General features: G+C 48.1%; 2 protein-coding genes across 5 annotated transcripts; both read left to right on the forward strand.

Moving 5' to 3' along the window:
• The first annotated feature begins 552 nt into the window (after window positions 1–552).
• MYBPHL (myosin binding protein H like) lies at window positions 553–7,955 on the forward strand. Its single transcript, XM_049875579.1, is given in 10 exon segments — window positions 553–624; window positions 1,516–1,552; window positions 4,894–4,982; window positions 5,504–5,699; window positions 5,956–6,095; window positions 6,231–6,275; window positions 6,277–6,409; window positions 6,511–6,645; window positions 7,701–7,777; window positions 7,779–7,955. Coding segments are annotated over 10 exon segments (1,056 nt in total). The 3' UTR covers window positions 7,911–7,955.
• An 8,255-nt stretch (window positions 7,956–16,210) lies between these two features.
• Window positions 16,211–20,045, forward strand: PSRC1 (proline and serine rich coiled-coil 1). Of its 4 annotated transcripts, XM_049875999.1 has the most exons (8): window positions 16,288–16,334; window positions 16,694–16,751; window positions 16,843–16,900; window positions 17,525–17,966; window positions 18,319–18,505; window positions 18,594–18,842; window positions 19,166–19,259; window positions 19,492–20,045. In XM_049875999.1, the coding sequence occupies exons 1-8, from the start codon at window positions 16,311–16,313 to the stop codon at window positions 19,493–19,495; spliced, it is 1,116 nt and encodes a 371-aa protein (XP_049731956.1). In that variant the 5' UTR covers window positions 16,288–16,310; the 3' UTR covers window positions 19,496–20,045. The 4 variants fall into 4 exon arrangements, with proteins under 4 accessions (XP_049731957.1, XP_049731956.1, XP_049731955.1 ...); XM_049876000.1 differs by lacking the exon at window positions 19,492–20,045 and having other exon boundaries at window positions 16,211–16,294; window positions 19,166–19,356; XM_049875998.1 differs by lacking the exon at window positions 19,492–20,045 and having other exon boundaries at window positions 19,166–19,356.
• Window positions 20,046–21,667: the final 1,622 nt, after the last annotated feature.

Here is a 21,667-nt window from a genome sequence, read left to right on the forward strand (position 1 = left end):
CTCCACCCTGCCAATGTGCCTACCTTATTTGTTCACTCTCCAGGTCATAACTGAGAACATCAGTCTAAACTGTGCAGCCCTTGGAAAATTGCTGGAGGAAAGTCTCTAACCACGTGAAAGAGAGGATACAAACGATTTCCCATGAGAATAGAATAAGGAAATGGGGCATAAGCTTTAGCAGAATGAAATTAGGGTAGATATTAGGAAGAACTTTCTAATCGGGAGGAGTCGGGATCTTTGGGCTTTAAGCAGCCTCTTCTAGTGATTTTGAAGAAATAATTAGACAGCACTCTGAGAGAAATATAACACAGAGAGCAATACAGCTCAGAAGCAAATGGCTCTCAGAGGACTTTTCAAAATGCCTTTTCCCCAAGATTCTATGAAGGCAGAAAACCAAAGTGTGGCTGTCGCAGACCTGGTCTTAGAAAACCTAGGCTCTGCTTTAGGACTCTAAGTATTGGTTCACATCCTACCTGGCACCTGAGGAGGAAGCCGTGCTTCCCAAGGTCTGAAGAATTAACACTTCCCTCAACTGTGGACGTGTCAAAAGAGATGCCCCAAGTGAGCCCTGCTATTAACATTCTCAGCAAAGGGTCAGATTGCTCTGTGCTGGGCCTGGACTGGGTGAGAAACGACTGGAGGACTTGCTGGTGACCAGGCATCTGGAGCTGTCAAACACTTCTCTGAATCCTCCAGCACTCTGTCAGCTGCTTTAGTCTCAAGCCCATCCTCTGCCCTCCCACTGGAGGCCTGGAAGCCTGCTGAGAGCAGAGGCTTCACACTAATCCTCAGAGAGATGGAACATTCTAGTTTTTCTCCTATCAATTTCTCATTTTGTAAGAAAATCCCCTTAGGTCCCTGGGTGGCACAAACAATTTGTTCTCGGCTACTAACAGAAAGGTCGGTTAGAGAACCCACCCAGCACCACTGCATTAGAAAGGCCTGGCAATCTGCTTCTGTAAACATGACAGCTAAGAAAACCCTATGGAGCAGTTCTACTCTGTAACATAAGGGGTCACCATGAGTCAGAAACTACTCAATGGCAATGGGTTTTTTTTGTTTGTTTTTAGGGAATTCCACTTACAAACAGATAACTGGTAAGGGAGAACTGGGAGGAAGAGACCACCATTTTAGCTGTCAGCCTTTTTCCTCTGTCTGTCTGCCCCAGCTGGGGTCTCCTCTAGATTTCAAGAGTCATTCCTCCTCCTAGCTTTCCCACCTTCAGCTTATGTTCCACATAACCCCGTTTCTCTAATTTTTCTCTTTAGTTCAAGTGAAAGAATGTTAATGTTTTCCAAGGTATTTTTCTAAGAAACAGAAGAAAAACCAAGTGGAAACAGACATGTATATCAACATGCATCTGTCTATATTCAGTTTCCTACCTGAGGCATAAGTAGAACAGGGCCCAGTTGGCCCATCTTTCAGGCGTGAAGGTCTAGGTTCCTTTCCTAGTCTCAGCCCATCTCAGTCCTCGTGTGTATCGCTCTGCCTTTTCATTTTTGCCCCTCCCTCCAGAAGCAGAGCCCTGAGTTTGGCGTCCAGTCCGAGGCAGGTAGGTAGCTCCATGCTCAGGTAGAGAAAGGGTCTTTAGCTAGTGGGAAGGCAAGAGTCTTGGGAGCCAGGCACAACTTCACAGCGAGCCTTGAGATCTTAGATAAATCAATTTCCATCTCTGAGCCCTTCTTCTTCCAACTTTCTCATTTCTCTGGGTACTCACTCACCAAGGTCCTTCCTAACTGATACTCTGTCGGCAGAGTGAGGGACAGCAGACCCGCCTTCTTTCCAGACCCCTCAGCAAGTGCAAAGGGTTATTTCCTGAGCCACCAAGTAGAAGAACTCAGCCCAACAAGTTGAGGTTTTGACCCTCATTCCCAATTACCACCCTCTTTTTCAAAAAGCCCTTAAGTAATATGAGCTTGTTCTCAACTCCTTGGTTGTTTGCCAAGATGGCCACAGGAGAGAAATACATCACACAAACACTTCTTCTGTTCTTCAGGCCTTGGCCTCCCCCTGCAAAACCACCCAAGGCGAAGAGAGGGCAACCCAGAGTAGGGAAATCAGCTGCCTGGGGCTCCTTTGCTGTGTTGTTCTCAGTGAGGCATCTGGCCCTGAGCCGCACAGGGAGGAGGGAGCTGCGGAGCAGTCCAGACCCTTTATCACCTTGTTCCTGCTTACATCAGGCAGGGATGAGGTGCAGGTGGAGACAGGCGCAGCCCAGGTGAAAGCGTAAGCCACACAGCAAAAATGGAAACTAGATAAATATGCACTAAAAATATAACACGCATTGTATATTTTTACTTATATTTGTTTACAAAGGACGAGTGCTCTTGAGATTGTGATGGGGGGTGACTGTGGGGATGAAATGCCTGGTCTCTAGACAATCGTCTAAGAATAGATTATAGGAAGAACACAGTAGAACCTCCATGTGTTTTATTTTCATTTCACATTTAAATTTTTGAGTTATATAACGTACATATTTAAACAGCTCGATATATAAGTAAGCATACATATATTGGGGTGAATGCTCAGGAACACATCTGTGGGTAAATGTATGTGCCATGACTTCTGACACCAATTACCTGGAGTTGGGCCAAACCTCACACAGGTTAAGGGCACTGTCCTCCCCAAGACTGCCCTCACCTAAGACACCAGCTGCAAGCTTGAAGGTCCCCAGGCCATCCTCACTTCTGACAAGCTGGCTATAAGTTGGGGGTTTGGTGGCACAGTGGAGCCCTGGTGGCACAGTGGTTAAGAGCTTGGCTGCTAACCAAAAGGCAGGGAATTAGAATCCACCAGCTGCTCCTTGGAAACCATATGGGGCAGTTCTACCCTGTCCTATAGAGTCTCTATGAGCTGGAATTGACTCGATGGCAATGGGTTTGATTTTTTTTGGTGGTACAATGCTGAAGCGCTCAGCTGCTAACCGAAAGGTCGATGGTTGGAACCCACCAGCCGCTCCATGGGAGAGACGTGGCAGCCTACTTCTGTAAAGATTTACAGCCTTGGAAACCCTACGGGCAATTCTACTCTGTCCTATATGGTTGCTATGAGTTGGAATCTACTAGACAGGCAACAAGGTTTTTTTTTTTTTTTGGTTTCATGTTTGAGAATTCACTGGAACGTCTCACAGAACGCAGGAAAGCACTATACTTACTTTGACTGTTTTACTTTAGCAAAAGGATACAAAACGGAACCAGCCAAAGAGAGACACAGGGTCAGGGAGGATCCCAAAAACAAAGTTTCCACTGTCCTCAGGGACACGGGGCCCTCCTGTCACATCAGTGTGTGACAATACACAGAATATTGTCAACCAGGGAAGCTCACTCAGGCCTTGGTGTCCAGAGTTTTTAATTGAGGCTTCATTATGTAGGCGTGACTGATTGAATCACTGGCCACATGACTGAACTCAATCTCCAGCCCTTTTTCCCCCCTGAAGATTGATACCACATGACACCACATGGCTCAAAGCACTAACCCTCTAATCACATGGTTAGTCTTTCTGGTGTGGCCTGCCCCCATCCTGAGTCATCTTATTAGCATAAACTTGGGAAATTCCCAGGTTTATAGGCCACCTCCCCAGAACTCGGAACGGGTCAGAATAAATGCTTTATTACACAGCATGTGTATCCAACTGTGGAAAGTATACGTAATCAAAAAAAGTGTGGAACCCACTAGCAAGCAGTCGTGCTGTTTGCCACAGGAGTGTGCTGGGTGTAGAGCTTTTCAACTGCCTGGTATGAGCTGGGGGTGGAAGGGAGTTGGCAGGAACTGAGACAAGGTCACATTCTACTTAAGAAAACAGCAGCAGGGGACTGTCTCTGTGAGACTGGAAGAGATAGGATCTTCTAGAAAGCCAGAAAATTTTAGCCAGGCCCCCAGGGGAACTAGATGGGATATTTGCAATTTCTGGGTCTAGGCAGCCTGAGAGAAGAAAAATTAGACCTGGTCATTCTCCAAAACCGGAACCCTGGTGGTGCAGTGTTCAAGAACTAGGAAGGTTGGCAGTTTGAATCCACTAGCTGCTCTTTGGAAACCCTTTGGAGCCGTTCTACTCTGTCCTATAGGGTCATTATGAGTCCGAATTGACTTGATGGCAGAAAGTTTGTTTTTTATTATTATTATTCTCCAAACCCTACACTCAGCACTTTCACGAGCTCTCCTATCTTCATCCTGGAAGCCAATAAACTTAATCTAATCTTGCTTTTTGCTGATAGGAGGTGAGCAGTGGACCTAATGTTTCCCAGATTTTGTTTGTAGAAAGTGATTCTCCACAGACTGGAAGAAAACTACACAGGCGCCCTGGAGCTGGACAGAGGAAGGCACCCAGACACTCAGCTCCCTCTGCAATGACGTCAGAGCTGTCAAGGGTGTTGACTCTGCCTGCAGAATGGAAAGCATTCTACTGGAGCCTGGCACCAGGCTGGGGGGTGGGAGCAACACTGGGGAGGTCAGGATTAGCGTTGAAAGGGGCCTTGATAAAAGAAGTGTTACGAAAGAGAAATGCAGAAAAGGAGGGGAAAGACAAACCACACTGACTGGACTGGTCTGTGTGTCCACAGGAAAAAAAATGATCTCTGTTGATAAAAAGTCACTAGTCGAAAGTTATAAATTAAAAGAAATGAACATCACGCTTGCGCTCCAATGCTCTTTCTGCCAAGATTTTGATACTCTCCAGGGGATCTGTCGTCAATCCCTCATCCCCAAATGGGTGCAAACTCTTCATTCTCTAAGGAGAGGGATTTATTTGCTGAGAAATGCCTGGGTTACCCTCAACTCCCCCACCCTCCCACCCCCCACACATAGAGGCACAGCTGGATGCAGGATCTAACTTTAGCTCTTCTCTTCCCATCTGGAGGTTCACTATCTCCTGTTCTCTCTCTTTCTATTGCTCAGAGCTTCCCAACATCTGGCTACCTCGGGCCCTGAGGCAGACCTATATCTGCAAGGTTGGGGATGCAGTAAACCTACTAATCCCATTCCAGGTGATCATTCTGGGTCCATGACATGACCAGGCTTGGACTTTAGATTTGGCAGTGGGGCAGTTGTCATAGCCTTGAATGGAAGGGGGCATCATCAGCAGAAGTTTGAGGCCAAATGACTCTTCTACTCTGTATTCCTAACAGCAGGTTTGGGTTGAGTCAGGTTTGACCCATGTGATGATGTACGGGCTCATCCATGCCCTTCAGCCAGCAGATCTGGGGACTCTCAGTTTGGAGTGCTCTTGGAAACTTGCAGGGTATTCAGTTGGTCCGAGTTGCCCTGGGTGTCCATGACCTAAATTCCCAGAAGACGATGGACTCAATACCATTCCCCTTTCCCATGACCCTTATTCTGTAGCTAAAAGTAGGAAGTTGCCTGAGAGAATCCACCAACCTCTAACTCAAGGCATCTGCAGCTACAAGTCAAGTCACCATGCAGACCTGAGGTGGATTTGACCCCTGCCGCAGCAGTGAGGGTCAATGGGGCCTCTTGGGCTGCTCGTGGCCTTAGCTCCACTTCACAGGGCAACCCCAAACCTCAAGTCAACTGGACACGTGATGGCTGTGCATTGGATGCCTGTCGTGTGAGTGTGCAGAATGTGGAGAAGGACTCTGTCCTCTTCATCCGAGAAGCCAAACGTGCTGACTCAGGCCACTACCAGCTGAGTATGCAGCTGGATGGCCTGGAGGCCACCGCCACCATTGACATCCTGGTGATTGGTACGGTAGGGGGGAGTATGGTAGGGTGGTCCTCAAGAGCTTCCTCCCCAGGCTGACAAAGGGCCATCTCAAAGAGCTGGGGAAGCTGGGGTAACTCCCCTACACTGAGTCTTAGACACAGTAGTGGTGGGCGAGGGGGCAGGAAGCTACAGGAAATAGACTGGCTTAAGCAGAGAAGGGGGCATGGAACACTCTGGAAGTGATTTCAATGCATATGGGTTGTTCCATGCCCACTGCCATGGCTTTGCCCTTTCAGAGAGGCCAGGCCCTCCTCAGAATATCAAGTTGGTAGACATTCGGGGCTTCAGTGCTACCCTGGAGCGGACACCTCCCCAAGACACAGGCAATACAGCACTCCTGGGACACACAGTACGGAAGGCTGACACAAAATCTGGGGTGAGGTCCTGCTGGAAAGAAGGGAGGAACAGGGCATTCTGGAGTGGGGCTCTAGTAACTCCAAGGGGTGGCCTGAGGTGGACTGAGTATACAAACCAGGGGTCTCAGTTATGGCATCTTCTTGGGACCCCACAGCTGTGGTTCGTGGTGCTGGAGCATTATCACTGCACTGGAGCATTATCACTGCACCAGATACACTGTCTCCAACCTTATCGTTGGCAACTCATATGCATTTCGCTTCTTTGCTGAAAACCAATGTGGGCTCAGTGAGACAGCCCCCGTCACTTCTGACCTTGCCCACATCCAGAAAGCAGGTAAAGCATGGAAATCCCAAACTGGGAAAGGTAAAGGATGAAGAGCTGAAGAGGGACAGGGATCTCAGACACTATACCATGTCCCATCCTGGTCCCCTCAGCTACCATTTACAAGATTGAGGTGTTTGCCCAGCGAGATTTCTCCGAAGCCCCAAAGTTTACCTAGCTTCTGGCAGACTGCTCTACAGTCACTGGCTATGACACCCAGCTCTTCCGCTGCGTCCCTGCCTCTCCCAAGATGAGTGGGGAGTTGTGGAGTCTTGCTGCTCTGCTTCCTGCTCTTGTCCTAACTGTAGCTATGGTGCAGAGCATTCTCATCAAAGCATCTGCTACCATCACCATCATCTGCCTCAACAGCAAGTTACATAGACACAGTCATGGCACTTGGAGTCTAAGACAGGTTGATGTAGATGATGCTTCCAGTTTTCTTAATGTTTCATTCCTCATAGACAAAGATGTCACTTAATGGCTTGCTGGCAATTGGACATGAACTTCAATTTGTCTTTCTGGAAAGGGTGATGAAGTCCCCGTGGTTTTGCCTTACTTACCCACCTGCCGCTCTTCTGATCAGGGACATGTACATACAAGCTGCCTAGAGTTCTAGCCTTTGGCCACGAACTTAAGCAAGGCTCTTGTCTATTTACATTCCAGTCCTTGTACTTCAAACATGGGCTAAAACACCATTAACAACATTTACCAAGTACCTTTTGTGTTAAGAATCCTGGACCAGACTACGTGGGGATAATATCTCAGAAATAGACCATTAATAAGCCCACTCTAGAAACAACTCTCTAGCCAGAGGGGACAGGAATGGCTCACAAGCCAACTGTGGGAATAGAATATAAACGACTCACAATGCGTATATCTATATATAAAAGAGACGATACCAACGTCCAGTATTGATGCTTCATGAAGGGGTTGCTTGCGTAGGAAGGGACAGCAGGAGGAATCTGAAGGAGATGAAGTTTCAAGCACTGGAGTTTCAACCCAGGGAAGAAGCTTGCGGGGGCCGATGAGGGTACTGGAAGGTGAACCTCTTCTTGCAATGTAAGGAATGGGGGAGCCTTCCCAAAGCCCGATATCTCCTCTAGATCCTTTTGCCATCTCTCTTAAAGTATCCTACTTCCTCCTGCTCCCTTTGCTGGTCTGTCTCCAAGTCTTATAGGCAAAATCCCAGGTACTGAACCCAGGGAGTGGAGAGCTGTGGGGGCTGCGCTGCACTGCGTCCTGCTCTTGTTCTGACCGTAGCCATGGCTTATGACCCCTTGCTGCCCCCTCCTCTGTATCTTCCAGCCCAAGATCATCTGGCTGAAGAACAAGCTGGATATGCAAGGCAACCCCAAGTACAGAGCCCTCACTCACCTGGGAAATCTGCTCCCTAGAAATCTGCAAGCCTGGTCCCTTTGATGGGGGCATCTACACCTGCAAGGCCATTAACATCCTGGGGGAGGCCTCTGTGGACTGCCCTGTGGATGTGAAAGGTAGAGGAACTAGTGTCTGAGGGTGCCGATTATCCCCTTTCTCCACAAGTGGAAAAGTCAGGAGACACAAACCTAGATAGGGAAAGGCTTGGTTTCCTTCTCCCTTCAGGGCCGCTCATTACTGTCATCATCAGGATGTATTTAGGAGACTTTTTTTTTTTTTTTAATGTATTTATTGTGCTCTGGAAACCCTGGTGGCGTAGTGGTTAAGTGCTACGGCTGCTAACCAAAGGGTCGGCAGTTTGAATCCGCCAGGCGCTCCTTGGAAACTCTATGGGGCAGTTCTACTCTGTCCTATAGGGTCGCTATGAGTCGGAATCGACTCAACGGCACTGGGTTTTTAATTGTGCTTTAGGTGAAAGTTCACAAATCAAGTCAGTCTTTCACACAAAAAACTATACACACCCCCCTAATGAGACAGCACATTCCTCCTCTCCACCCTGTATTCCCCGTGTCCATTCAACCAGCTCCTCTCCCTCTCTTCCTTCTTATCTCGTTTAGGAGCCATTTTTATTACCCTCTATTTTATTTCTCCTCACAATTCTGTAATGTAGGAAGGCAAGAATTCTTACTTCCATTTTGCAAAGGAGAGACCTGAAGCACAGGGGTGGTCATCGGTTTACCCAAGATTTCCAGTGCTGGTTCATTGCAGAGCTGGCACTATGGTGGCTTGGAATCCCAAGACTTGGCTCAAATTCCTGCAACTTACTACCTGTGTGGCATCCCTGGTGGTACAATTAATGCTCTTGGCTGCTCAGCGAAAGGTTGGAGGTTTGAGTCCACCCAGAGGTGCCACAGAAGAAAGGCCTAGTGACCTACTTCTGAAAAATCTGCCATTGAAAACTCTATGGAGCACAGTTCTACTCGGCTGCACATGGGGTCACCATGAGTTGGAGCTGATTGGCAGGACTGGTTCAGTTTGGTTTGATTTTTTACTACCCGTGTGACCTTGAGAGCAAGTCTCTTCGGGTTGCTGGTCTGTAATACTTTGTAGAATTGTTATGCAAATTAAATGAGATGATGATCATGAAGGTGCTTTTCAAATTGTAAAACTCCATACACATTCTTATAAATATTGTTACCCCAAGTCCCCTGGTCCTCACCCAGATTGTTTTTTCTGTAAACTAAACCATCTTCTGACTCTCGGCCCAGGAAAACTGCAACTGTTTGTTGGGTTTTCTCCTCTAGTTTGTTTAAAGGGAATGTTACACATCCTCTCAACCTCTTGAACGTATTCATTCATTTGTCCTTTCCTGTCACTTTGTGCAGATCTCCACCATTGCATTTAGTACATTTTTGTAATTATCTATTCACCTGTCTGTATCCCCATCTGGAGGGCATGGGTAGTGTCTTATTCACCTTTGTTCCCCCAGGGTCTAGCCCAGTTTCTGACACACAGTGGACACTGTATGAATGATTGTCACCTAATCAGGAATAAATGAGCCATTACGTTCCTACTCTTCCGTGTGCATAGACTGTAACTAGCACCATCAACCTGTTGTTGTCAAGCCGATTCTGACTCATGGCAACCCCATGTGTGTCAGAGTAGAACTGTGCTCCATAGGATTTTCAGTTGCTGATTTTTTAGAAGTAGATCATCGGGCCTTTCTTTCGAGGCACATCTGGGTGGACTTGAACCTCCAACCTTTTGGTTAGCAGCTGAATGCATTAACCATTTATACTACCCAGGGACTCCAGCTAACACCACGGACTCCCCCCAAAGACCCAGGATAGAATATCCCCTCCCAATGGTCTGATAGAGGGTTTTCCAGAAACTTCTGAGATGATAATATTGAGAAATGTCTGAATTCTTGCAGCTCCTCATTGAAGCTACCAAAGAGGACATGGTCAACTCTGAGGAAGGTAAGGAAAGATGGACAGGGTGTCTAAATGGACTCTTCCATGTTTAGGGCTAGTGTTGTTGAATCTGGGACAGATGTGTTCTCCTGAGCCATCTAGCCACGCACTTGCTCATGACCACATCTAAAAAAAAAAAAACCGTAATAAGCTAATACTACCATACCTGTAGAGGGAATTTACCTAGATGAAGCATATTTTTGTCACTTCCTCTATATCTGTCCTCCTCAAGTTGATGATAGGAATTGAACCCAGTGGTCCTTTGAAGAAGAATGATACCATCTACCTAAGCACAAGGGGGCCTTGTGGAAGGGGGATGGGCAGGTACTGCAAGAAAAGATGCCAAGGGAACAATTAACAGTGAGGAACCCACAAGGGCACCCCCACCACATGGTAGCAGGATCGACAAGAAGAGAGGATGCTGTTCCTATCAATTAAGTGTTTCTATCTCAGTATTAGGAACATGGTAAAAAAAAAAAAAAAGATTAGTTTTTGTTTGTTTTTTATGGACTCCTTCCTGTCCAAGAGAAGAAAATCACCATTATATGCCAGTGATAATGTAACCTTTGGGTATGTGGCCCCAAGCAGCACATTATTGGCAAAGGCCAACTCAGATCATTATTTAGTATTTGATGCCTACTTCAGATTCCAAATCATTAACAGCAGAAATGTGTACAAACTGATGAGTTAGTTAGGTGAAAAAGCAGCTCATGAGAGAATTAAAGAGATAGTCCCCAGTGTGAGTCGGAATTGACTCGATGGCACTGGGTTTGTGGGTTTTTGGAGTCCCCAGTGGGAAGGACCCCTGCTGGCAGAGTGATTAAAAGCTCGACTGCTAACAAAAAGGCTGATAGTTCGAATTTACCAGCTGCAAAAAAAAAAAAAAAAAATTTTTTTTTTTTTTTTTCCTTGGGAACCCTGTGGGGCAATTCTACTCTGTCCTGTAGGGTTGTTATATAGACAGCAACCAAAGAGGTTTTTTGTTTTTGTTTTTTTTACAAATACTCCCCAGTGTGAAGGAGCCCTTGTGGTACAGTGGTTAAGAGCTTGACTGCTAATCGAAAGGTCAGGAGTTCAAATCCACCAGCCGCTCCTTGGATGCCCTGTATGAGTCAGAATTGACTCGACAGCAATGGGTTTGGTTTGGTAGTCCCCAACGTGAGTGAACCCAGGTGGCGCAGTAGTTAAAGTGCTTAACTGCTAACTGAAAGGTGGGTGGTTTGAACTCACCAGCTGCTCCACAAAGAAAGATGTGGCAGTCTGCTTCCATAAAGATTACAGCCTTGGAGACCCTATTAAAAAAAAAAAAAAACCCATTACCAGCAAGTCATTTCTGACCCACAGCGAGTAGAACTGCCCCATAGAGTTTACAAAGAGCACTGGTGGATTTGAGCTGCTGACCTTTTGGTTAGCGGCTGAGCTCTTAACCACGAAGCCACCAGGGTTTCCATGTGGGGCAGTTCTTAAACGATCCTCTAGTGTTGCTATGAGTCAGAATGCACTCCATGGCAGTGTTTTTTTTTTTTTTAAGTCCCCACCATCCCCTCTGATTTGCAGCTCCTGGCTGATAAACATTGAGAATAAATTTGATCCTGCAAGCCATCTATTCAGCCTGTCATTGATATATAGGAAATCAAAACCCTCCAGGATGAATTAAAAGCACAGACTTCTCCTCAGGAGAGCTCTCTGCCAGTTGGCTTGCAAAGACAGCTCTCTCTACACCCCTCAGTAACCTCTCTGTTAGTATTGTTTGTTGCCCTTTATCTCTCCCAGCCAGCACCCAAGCAAGGAAGCAGGGTAAATAGGGAATTCATAGTATGAGACCCAGGGACTATGAAGAGGGATTGCTCAGGGTCCTGAATGTGTTCTAGCTGTTTCCTGTTGTGGCCACAAACATACCCTCCTTTTTCTGTGCCTTCCGAAAGCCTGACTGTAACAAGATTGTATTCTTAAGGAGCTCCAGCACAATGTCTGATTTGACATCGAAATAAATGTGTGGATCTTCAATGACAACGTGTCCATCTGTTTGAGGCTTTCTATATAGGAAAAATGTTTAGAAAGTTGGAATCCTTTGCCAGACCATATGGAATCCCAGGACCCTCAGATTTCTCTTTCTCTTCCCACATCTACATTCCTTTCCTCACTGTCTTTTTCCCTAGAAAATCTCTGACAGAACTGAATTAAACTCTGTACAGACCAGATGCTGGAAAGAATGCTGAAGATGACTTGTTCTTCCTATATGGGCTTTCCAAGGTAAGTCGGGATGACAGGATGCACATCCATCACAAAGACACAGACAACAGTACACATAAATATGTGCATAGCTGATTAAAGACAGAAAGCCAGTCCTGAGGGCTGGGACGATACTGGAGAAACAGGAACAGAGTCATATTAAGCCCCGGGGGAAGAATAAAAGTGAGGTGTCCTTCTTACATTTGTTTTCATTCTTTGAACACCTAAGAGATCGGAGGTCCTCTGTGGGTGTGCAAAAGATGGCCGCCAAGAATTCCTCCCTTCGTTGTATGGCATGGTGCTTTTCCCTTTAAGAGATGGAGTCTATTTTCTGTCCCATAGAATCTGGGCAGACCTGGTGAATTGCTTTGATCAACAGAATGGAGCAGAAAAGGATGTTGAGCCTAGGCCTTAAGTGGTCTAGTAGTTTCTGCTTTTGCTCTTGGAAGCCAGCTGCTATGTAAGGAATCTCAAGCTAGATCACTTATGAGAGGCCACATGGAGGACAACCAAGCATCCCAGCTGACAGCAGGCACCAAGGCCCTAGACACGTGAGGTCACCTTGGACACTTCAGCCCCAGCCAAGCCTGGCTGAAATCTTATAGTGATAAGTCATCCCTGCAGAGCCCTATCCAAACTGAAAAATCCTGAGCAAATAAGCGGTTGCTGTTGTTTCAAACCACTACGTTTTGTGTGGTTTGTTACACAGTAATAATGCTTGAAACAGCCTTCTATGCATCAGGCTCTGAACTAAGAGCCTTATCTCGAGTAATCTTCATTTTACAAATAAAGAAATTGAAGCTCAGGAATGATAAATTGCCTCCAATCATGCAGCTATTAAGTAGCAGAGCTAGGATTTGAATCAGGCCTGTTTGACTCCAAAGCCTTCCCTGTTTCATCTCTTTCACCCAGTGACCCCCACCATAGTGAGTCTGGTTTGAGTCTGAAAAGATTTCCAGAAGGCAGTAAATATTAAGCAACATTTTTTGGAGGAGGAGGGATGTTATTTGGCTGAGAAGAGTGTGGAGGGCTTTTCTGTTCAGACCAGTGGTCTATTTTCAGTTGAGGCAAAGTATCTATTCCAGCCCTTCTCAACTGGAGTTCTATGAGGGAATTAACCCCCGATGCCCTCTGCCTTATAGGGCCGCTATGAGTCGGAATGGACTTGACGGCACTGGGTTTTTGGGGCCCCAAGGCATCCATTGTATGTTATAAATTAACTTCTTCCTCTGCATCTGGAATGTTCCTAGTTATGTACAATCCTTGGGAAAACTGAGAAAATATTCACGCAAATCATTTTCTGTAGGTTTTAGTGCACTCGCGGAAACCGTGTTGAGAAAGTTTGCGGTGGGTCAGAGTCTAGAGCCAGCAGTCTCATAATAGTGAAGAGGCTATTCTCCAGCTGAAGCAGGGCCTGAGGAGCCTTCATGGCACAATGGTTAAGCACTCTGCTGCTAACTGAAAGGTTGGTGGTTCGAACCCATCCAGCTGTTCTATAGGAGAAAGACTTAGCAATCTGCTCCTGTAAAGATTACAGCCTAGAAAACCCTATAGGACAGTTCCAGTCTGTCACACAGGGTTAATATGAGTAGAAATCTCATGTGATAGCACCTAACGATGACAACGATGCCTTAAGAACCAGGTGGAGCCCCAGTTTCTGCCCACAGCCCCATGCCTCCTCTGCTGCTTACTGAATTACTCAAGGGCCACCCCTTAAAGTTCCTATATTCTCAACCTTCATGGTTCAGAAGCTAAATGTTCACACTTGAACAAGACCTCCAGTCACAGTTAATCCTGCTTTCAAGAACTGCACTGGAGTCTTTAGTTTTTTTCCTTTATGGATTCGACACTTACAGAGTGCCTTCTGAGCTAAGGCTGACTATGTACCTGGGGGTGGGTGTAATTTCTTCATTAATTCATTGTTTATCCAGGATCTTAAACACCTGTTCATACTCATCTTTTTGGAGTTGAGATGAGGGACAAATAATTCCCAGATTAGTGGCCTGTTGCCTGGTGAAGAATTCTTGTGCCTGAAATTCATACTTTCTGGCTTTGCTGTCATTCTGATGAAGAAGTAGTTCCATTGCTTTTTTTTTCTGGTACCGCAAAGCTTTCAAAACCATAATTTGGTGATAGAAAACTGGAGATGAGTTTCCTTAGGAGAAACTAACTTCCAATTTGCTAAAACTTCTTTCCCCACTTATCCTAGGGTAAAGAAGTATAGATTTCTCCTACTCAGGCTTTTGTTGTTTGTCAATTCCAACTCATACTTGCAAGTGTTTTCTGTCAAGTCAGTTCCAAATAATAGTGACCTCATGTATGTCAGAGAAGAACTGCTTGCTAGGGGTTTCAAGGCTGTGACTCTTCAGAAGCAGATGTGCCAGGACTGTTTTCTGAGATGCCACTGGGTGGGTTCAAAAGGCTACCTTTTTTGGCTAGTAGTCCAGGACTTAACCATTTGCTCTATCTAGGGTGAATGAACGCAGTCAACTAATAGTTTCTTTCCTTTTGATCTCCACTTTGCCACTATCCACCTGGAGAGAAGGAAGCTATTGGCTCTGGTTTTGCCACCCTCCACAGACCCCGGATCCTACAAGCAGTAACTAAAACTCCACCTTCGCCAGCAAGTCTGCAGAGAGAGGGGCAATCTTCTCTCAGCTCTTCCTCACATAAACTTGCAAATTCCGAGCTTCTCCACCCTTTCCCTCATCATTCACCCCACTAAATTTCAAGGGTTCTTTGCTTCCTATGGTATTTATTATAGTAATCTCTCACCCCCACAGACTTCTCCACCCTCAACTCTACAGCTAAAAACTAGGAAGTCAACAGAAAAGCCTATCACTGGCCAATATACTGCTCAAAAACTCTGGGGACTCAAGCTCAGGCTCTTTGTTGATGGGAAAGCTCCCCAACCATTCTCTCAGGACCTTTTTACTTTAAAATTTTAAGAACATTTCTAAGAAGCTGTTAACTGGTGACACACCCTATTCACAGGCAACATCTAGAACAGAGAGGAAAAAACAAAAATCCCTAGTAATTATGATTAAGCATTTTACAAACACGGCTTTTAGTTCAGGGACAGCTAGTTATAAATATTCCCTCAAAGCCCTTAAGAGTACGCGGTGTAAAATTTTATATTCATAATTACCCTGAAAGCATGTTGACAGGTATTACCATCCTCATTCTGTGGGTAAGTAAACAGAGACTAAACCAAACCAAAACCGTTGCGGTCCAGTCTGACTCATAGGGAACCTATAGGACAAAGCAGAACTGCCCCATAGGGTTTTCAAGGAGCGCCTGGTGAATTCGAACTGCCGACCTTTTGGTTAGTAGCCGTGGATCTTTACTACGCCACCAGTAGAGAGGTCAAATATGCTCAAGCTTGCCCAGATTGATTTGAACCCAAATATCCCAATCTGAAAACCCCATTGTTTTCAACAGCAATTCAAAAGATCAGACAGGAAAACTTAGGGGGCAGTGAGTTTGTTACTGAGCGAGGAATAATTCGGAAAAGGAGGGTAAGAATGGTTGCGCAACTTGAAAAACGTAACGGTCGCTTAATCGTCCATTTAGAAATTGTTGAATTGGTCAATGTTCTGCTGTGTACATTCTCAACAAGAAAAAAGTCCGTTTTTTTACACCTTGCTGCCTCAGATTCCGAATGTTCTTGCTTAAGAAGGAAAAGGAGAATGTACATCTTAACCTCAATATTCCTAAAGTATGTTTAGGTGCTTCCGTAAAAGCCCAAGTGAGGAACCCCAGGCCCGCCGTGAGTTGTAGGGCCGACGCCGGCGCGGGGCCGTAGGTAACCAGGCCTTTCCATCCGCCCGCCTCGCCTCGGCCAGGCCGACCCCCGACGGAGGCCCAGCACCGCGGAGGCGGGAGCCAGCCTCCTCTAAGCCAGCCGTTCAGCAGTGCGGGAGCAGGAGGAGGGGGCGGAGAAGAAAGGGTGGGGCGCGACACCGACACTCATTGGTCCGTTCCCTCGCGCGGCTCCACACTCTGCTGGGGGCTCCGCTCGACTCTGCTTGCTGCCTGGGAGCCAAACGTGAATCTCCAGGACACTCAGACGCTCCCCCAGCCTCAATCAGCCGCTCCGCACCGGCCCGCACGACGGAAACCCCGCCCCTCCGCTCTGACTTCCGGCCGGCAGCCAGCTTCGGGCCCACCCCCTGGGGCGGGGAATATCGGATTCGCCAATCGCTGTGCGCCTGTGGTGGGAGTGGGTGGGGATTAAGAGATTTGAAAGGAGCCCCGCCCCTTGGTAGCAGATTCCCGGTACTAGATTGTTGGGCAAAAACACCTTCCGCGGGAGGTGAGGTGGACTGGGCATGGGAGCTGCAGGTGGGCTGAAGGTGTGGTGTGGGTGTGGTACCGCGGGGAGCAGAAAAGTCTGTGGAGTGGAAGGACCCGGAGAATAGTGGCGGAGAGGAATATGGGGCGCGCAGACCGTCCTCAGTGAGGGGAGGCCAGGGCGCAGGGGTCAGGAGTGCAGACTGTGAGGGGAATGGGAGTGTACAGGGAAATATTCGGGCCCTCCAGGACTGCCCTGTGGGAACAGGAGGAGGTAATGGGGTGGTGGTTATAGGGGCAGGAGCTACCCCTGGGGTGCTTGCTTTGTCCCCAGCAGGACCCCCAGCTCCTGGCTTGCACCCTGAGTCGAGCTGGGAGCCTTGGGCGGGGTGGACCTGAGGAAACGTGGTTTTCTCTTCAGCTCGGGTCTAAGCTGACTCTTGCTCCTGCTGGCTGGGACATGGAGGGTTTGGAGGAAGGTAAGGAAACCCTGGAGGGAAGAAGGAGGCCCTGCAATAGAGAGTCGTGCCAGGGACCCAGTAGTGGCATTCATTCTTCTCTCTCCTTCAGCTGTAAAGTTTATTGTGGATGAGACCTTGGATTTTGGAGGGCTGTCACCATCTGACAGGTACCAGCCTGTTTATTCCACTAATTTTCGTCCAACACCTCTTTGTCTCTAAACCCTTCTTTACTGCTGAATTATTGGCCTCTGGGGCCTGGGTTGGTAATTTGACAAGGTTTGGTGCACAAGGGCTGCCAGGTGGCTGGTTGACTTGGGTCTCTGTGGCACATTTGGGGAGGGGAGAAGAAATAAGTCTGTAGTGAGATCTCAGGGTGTTAAGGTGGGAAGGGTAAGTGAGTTTGCTGCATCTTCATCCTGGCAGAATTCCCAATCTCAGTAAATGCTAAAGGCCCATTAGGCCCCATAGACCCAGGCATCTCATCACCTACATGCCAGGTCTCACAGTCAGCATGGGTGTCAGGGTTTGGGACTATGTGCCTGGCTCTGTTGTGGGTTTTTTGCCCAGTCCTCCTGAATTTTTGCTTGCTGTGTGGATCTACTTACCTAAAGAGGCAGAAGGAGGCACAGTTTTAAATTGTCCTTCTTCCTCTAGCCCATTTGTCACTCAGCTGAATGAATCTCACCAGCTGGGAAGAAATGTGACCCCCATACCCCAGGCTCTCCTCTTCATCCCCATCATCACCCTCTCTTTCATGTGGGCATGGTGCCTGGTTTAATTTTCTGTCTCAGTCGTGAGGAGGAAGACATAGCAGTGTTGGCGACTCCGGAGAAACCACTCCGACGGGGCCTCTCCCACCGAAGTGACCCAAATGCAGCGGGCCCCACCCTCCAGGGTCCAAGGTTCAGCTTAGGTCCCCTCAGCCCAGAGAAGCTGGAGGAGATCCTTCATGAAGCCAACCGGCTGGCGGCTCGGCTAGAACAGTGTGGCCTGCAGGAGCAGGAGAGCACAGGCGAGAGCCCGGCGCCTCGCCAGGTGAAGCCCAGTCCTCGGCGGGAGACTTTTGTATTGAAGGACAGTCCTGTCCGAGACCTGCTGCCCACTGTGAGCTCCCTGACTCGGAGTACTCCCTCCCCAAGCAGCCTGACACCCCGACTCCGGAGCAGTGATAGAAAGGGGTCGGTCAAGGCTCTTCGGACAACATCTGGAAAGAGGCCCGCCAGTGTGAAGAGGGTGAGTTTAGAGGGTTGGGTTGGGCGCGTGCCCCTAGACACAGGGCATGACACGGTACAGGGGTAGAGTGGTTTCCTCATTGGCAAAATGGGGATGGTGATGTCTACCTCATAGAATTGTTGGGATTAAACAAAATACCACAAAGAAATGATTTAGCACAGTGCCTGGTCTATAATATGCGCTCAATAAGTAGTATTTGTGATGGCGACGATGATGATGATGATAATGTTGACAGCTAACTTCTGCCCTGTTCTCACTGGAATCTAGGCATCTCTCCATCCCTATCCTTTAATAAGCCAGCATAACAGATTTTTTCCCTATTCCAGTCCTTTTTTTTCTCTTTGTATTTCAGGAATCGCCCACTTGCAATCTGTTTCCTGCATCAAAAAGCCCAGCATCTTCTCCCCTTGCCCGATCAACTCCCCCAGTCCGGTCAGCTCCACCAATCCGATCAACCCCTCCAATCCAATCAACCCCTCCACTCCGATTGGCCCCTCCAATCCGAGGAAAAGCTGGGCCCAGTGGGAGAGCAACAGCAGGTGAGAAGACCTGGACAGCAAAGCTGTGGGAGAATGGGAGTGGGAGGGTGCGGAACTTACCCTGAATTCCTCTACTCCTCTCCATCAGGCCCAGCTGCCCCTGCCAGGCCAGTCCTGGCCCCACAGCCTTCTCCCAGCAACTCTCAGCGCCTGTCCCGGCCACAGGGTGCAGCTACTAAACCTTCAAGTCGACTGCCCATCCCCACGGCCCTCCCTAGGCCTGCCGGCCGAATGCCACTGTCCAGCCGGAGTGTACTGCCCTGCAAAGGTGGCCTACCTCCAGATTCTCTGCCAAGTCGGAAAGGGCTTCCGAGACCAAGCGCTGCAGGGCACAGAGGTGGGGAAGTGTGGGCACAGGGGTAAGAAATTGGGAAGAAGAATACCTGCCCTTGCCCAGCGTGCTCTCATCCTCTCAGAGCTGGCAAGAGTGATCACTTCCTCCATCTTCATTAAAACTCTCTTTGAAGATGGGGAGACTAGGTTAAGGAAAGAATGTGAAATTGGGCAAAGAGTCTGAGTCTTGGCTCCCAAACACCTGTTGTCCTTTACCTTGGGAATAAGGGGTGCCAATCCCAAACTCACTCTGCCTTCATCTGATATCTCTTTTTGAGGTCAGTTGAATGTTCTGCTAACTCATTTATTTTGTTTACCTCCATCAAGTTCCTGTTTCCCAGCGACCAAATCTCCCTGTCACTGGTGCCACTCGCAGCAGTCTGCAGCCCCCCAGGAAAGTTGTAGTCTCAGGATCTACCAGGTCAGTCTGATTGAGATGCTTTCTGTCTCCCCTGTCATCCCGGGCTTCTACACTGTCATCTACGTCATTCCTGAGTCTTCCGTAAGCCCTGTGGCAAGATGGGGATGAGGAGGAGAGCCTGGGGTGTGGGTGTCCCCTTTCTTCCCCAGCTGGTGAGACTCACTCAGCTGGGTGACAAACGGGCTAGAGGAAGAAGGGCAATGTAAATCCATGCCTCTTTCTGCCTCTTTAGGTAAAAGATCCGGACAGCAAGCAAAAATTCAGTAGCCAACCACTACAGCCACTGCCTGGACATGCCTGGACCTGGCCTCCCAAGCCCTCTCGTTGGAGGGAGGCCCTGACTCCAGCAACTTCTGGCCCAGGGACAGGTGGAAGAGATACTGCCAGGGCTGGTCTCCCGGGAGCTGAGACCTTAGGAGATGGGGTGGATTAGGGTTGAGTTGGAGGGGTGTGAAACTCTCTGGGTTGAAAGCAGGTTAAACAGGAAAAAGAGGTTGCCTCCCAGTAGTGAAATTAGCAAACAGAAAATGAAAAATGCAGGAAAGTGGTTTGTCCATATCCATCCCCACTCTTGCTTTCAGCCCTAGAGAGTTTGATCTTCCAGGTGTTGATTTGCTGGATGTTTACATGTGTGTGGCCTCCTAGCTAACCTCCTTGCTCTCTGAGGAGAGGCCTTCCTGAATCATCCTCTACAGGACTCAGGCCAATTTGGAGAGGCAGCGGCAGGCACCTGGTCTCCAGAATTCTGTGACTCCTAACAGGCCAGTTTATGATAAGCTTACTCTACCAGTCTGCATTTTTTAAAAATAAAGTAAATGTATTTTTATATTGTCTGAAAGTGGATCCTGCTGCAACTTCGAACAATGTTGGAGTAAACCTCCATGTAATTCCAGTGAGGGAGCCAGGATGGGCTTCCCAGGCAGGGACCTGAGTAGGCCCTAGGGCCTTGTGATTCCAGCTCACCAGACTATAATTGCCCTCCTTGTTGGCATTAGATGAGAATAGGCTGCCTCTTCCTAGGATTCATGGATTGTTAGAAGGTCCAGATCAAAGTTAAGTATAGCTGAATTCACCATGTGTGAGGCTGTGAAGCCAGGGTCTAGGAAAATTACTATTTCAAAACTTGAGTGTCCTTCCCTGACAAGAGAATGGGGCCTCCTGGAGCATCCCAGCTTCTTGTTTGCTGTGCTGATGGAATGAGAGACCCTTGATGGGCACCCTGGTGTTGAGTCTCCCTGACCACTTCAGCCAGATGATGCTGGAACATTTCATCATTCGCTACATCATTAGAGTTGTCTCTGGTCTCTTTTCTCCCCTACTAGACTTGAGGGCTGGCACCACGGTTTATAAACCTGCAGTGCCTAGTGTTGTGACTCATGCCTGGTAGAGTTTCATTCATTTATTCAGAAAACATTCGAGTGCAAGATGGTGGATGTTTGTTGAATGAATGATAAAGACTCATTTAATAGATTCAGGATAGTGTCTCTCTTTTCCCTCAGCCTCTGACTCTTGCATCCAGAACCAAGTCAATTCTTTGTGAGTTTTGAGAGAAATTCCCTCCTTGGAAACCAGGCCACGACTTAAGGAAGCTAGCAGGCAAAGGGAAGTTGGACTGCCAGCTGCACCCCTGCCCCTCGCCATGGGTACAGCTGCCGTACTTGGTCATTGAAGTGCCCTTCCCCTGTCCACGGGGCTAGCTGTTCTCCAGTGCTTTCTTCATTTTATGGTTGATCTTAAGGTTCGTTTAACACATTGACCTGTTTAACAATGGTAGTTGTTTAGACATTCACCTTTTCCTGAGCCTCTTCTTGAAACAACTCCTGCAGCCTTTGGGATTCCGAGATTTGATGTGGGGGAAAGAGGTGTGGAGACCGACAGCGAATATTCGGCTCTGGAGAAATTAGGCATAAAGGCAAGGAGATCTCAGGTGCAAACTTCCCATCTTCGTCCTGCACTGGTGTGGCAGGGCCTGTTGAGGGCAACGGGCAGGGCCTGTTGGTGATTTCCGGCTCTGGAAGGCCAAGAAACACACCTAGGTGTGGCCAGCAGGTGGCACATTTGTGTGAGCTGCATGCAGGCCAGGCCTGGAGAGGTAGAGGCCAACAAGCTGCAGAGCCATGTGCTGCTGCCATCTGGTGGCTGGAGAGGACACAGCGTGTTCTATTCATCCTCCTGGTCAGTCTTGAGTTTTGTTCCCGTCCCTGCCCCCCCGCCCCCAAACTACCTTAAGCCACAAATTTAGTAGGCAGTGCCAGCCAGGAGGCCTGCCTGCCATAGCTGCCCTTCTTGTTCAGCTACCTGCTTATTCCCTTCCCTTTGGGCCTGTCTACTTTCTCTATGAACTCCACTTCTACCTCCCCCCCAGCCACCCCCACTCCCCAGTAACAACAGCCAGGGAACCCAATGTT

This window comes from Elephas maximus, chromosome 3 (assembly GCF_024166365.1).
Source record: "Elephas maximus indicus isolate mEleMax1 chromosome 3, mEleMax1 primary haplotype, whole genome shotgun sequence".
Lineage (NCBI taxonomy): Eukaryota > Metazoa > Chordata > Mammalia > Proboscidea > Elephantidae > Elephas > Elephas maximus.

Coding starts and splice junctions, on each gene's coding strand:
- PSRC1 (XM_049875998.1), top strand. CDS start 16,311: ATGGGAGCTGCAGGTGGGCTGAAG. Junction 18,506..18,593: donor CAGTGGGAGAGCAACAGCAG/GTGAGAAGACCT, acceptor CCTCTCCATCAG/GCCCAGCTGCCCCTGCCAGG. Junction 18,843..19,165: donor AAGCGCTGCAGGGCACAGAG/GTGGGGAAGTGT, acceptor ACCTCCATCAAG/TTCCTGTTTCCCAGCGACCA.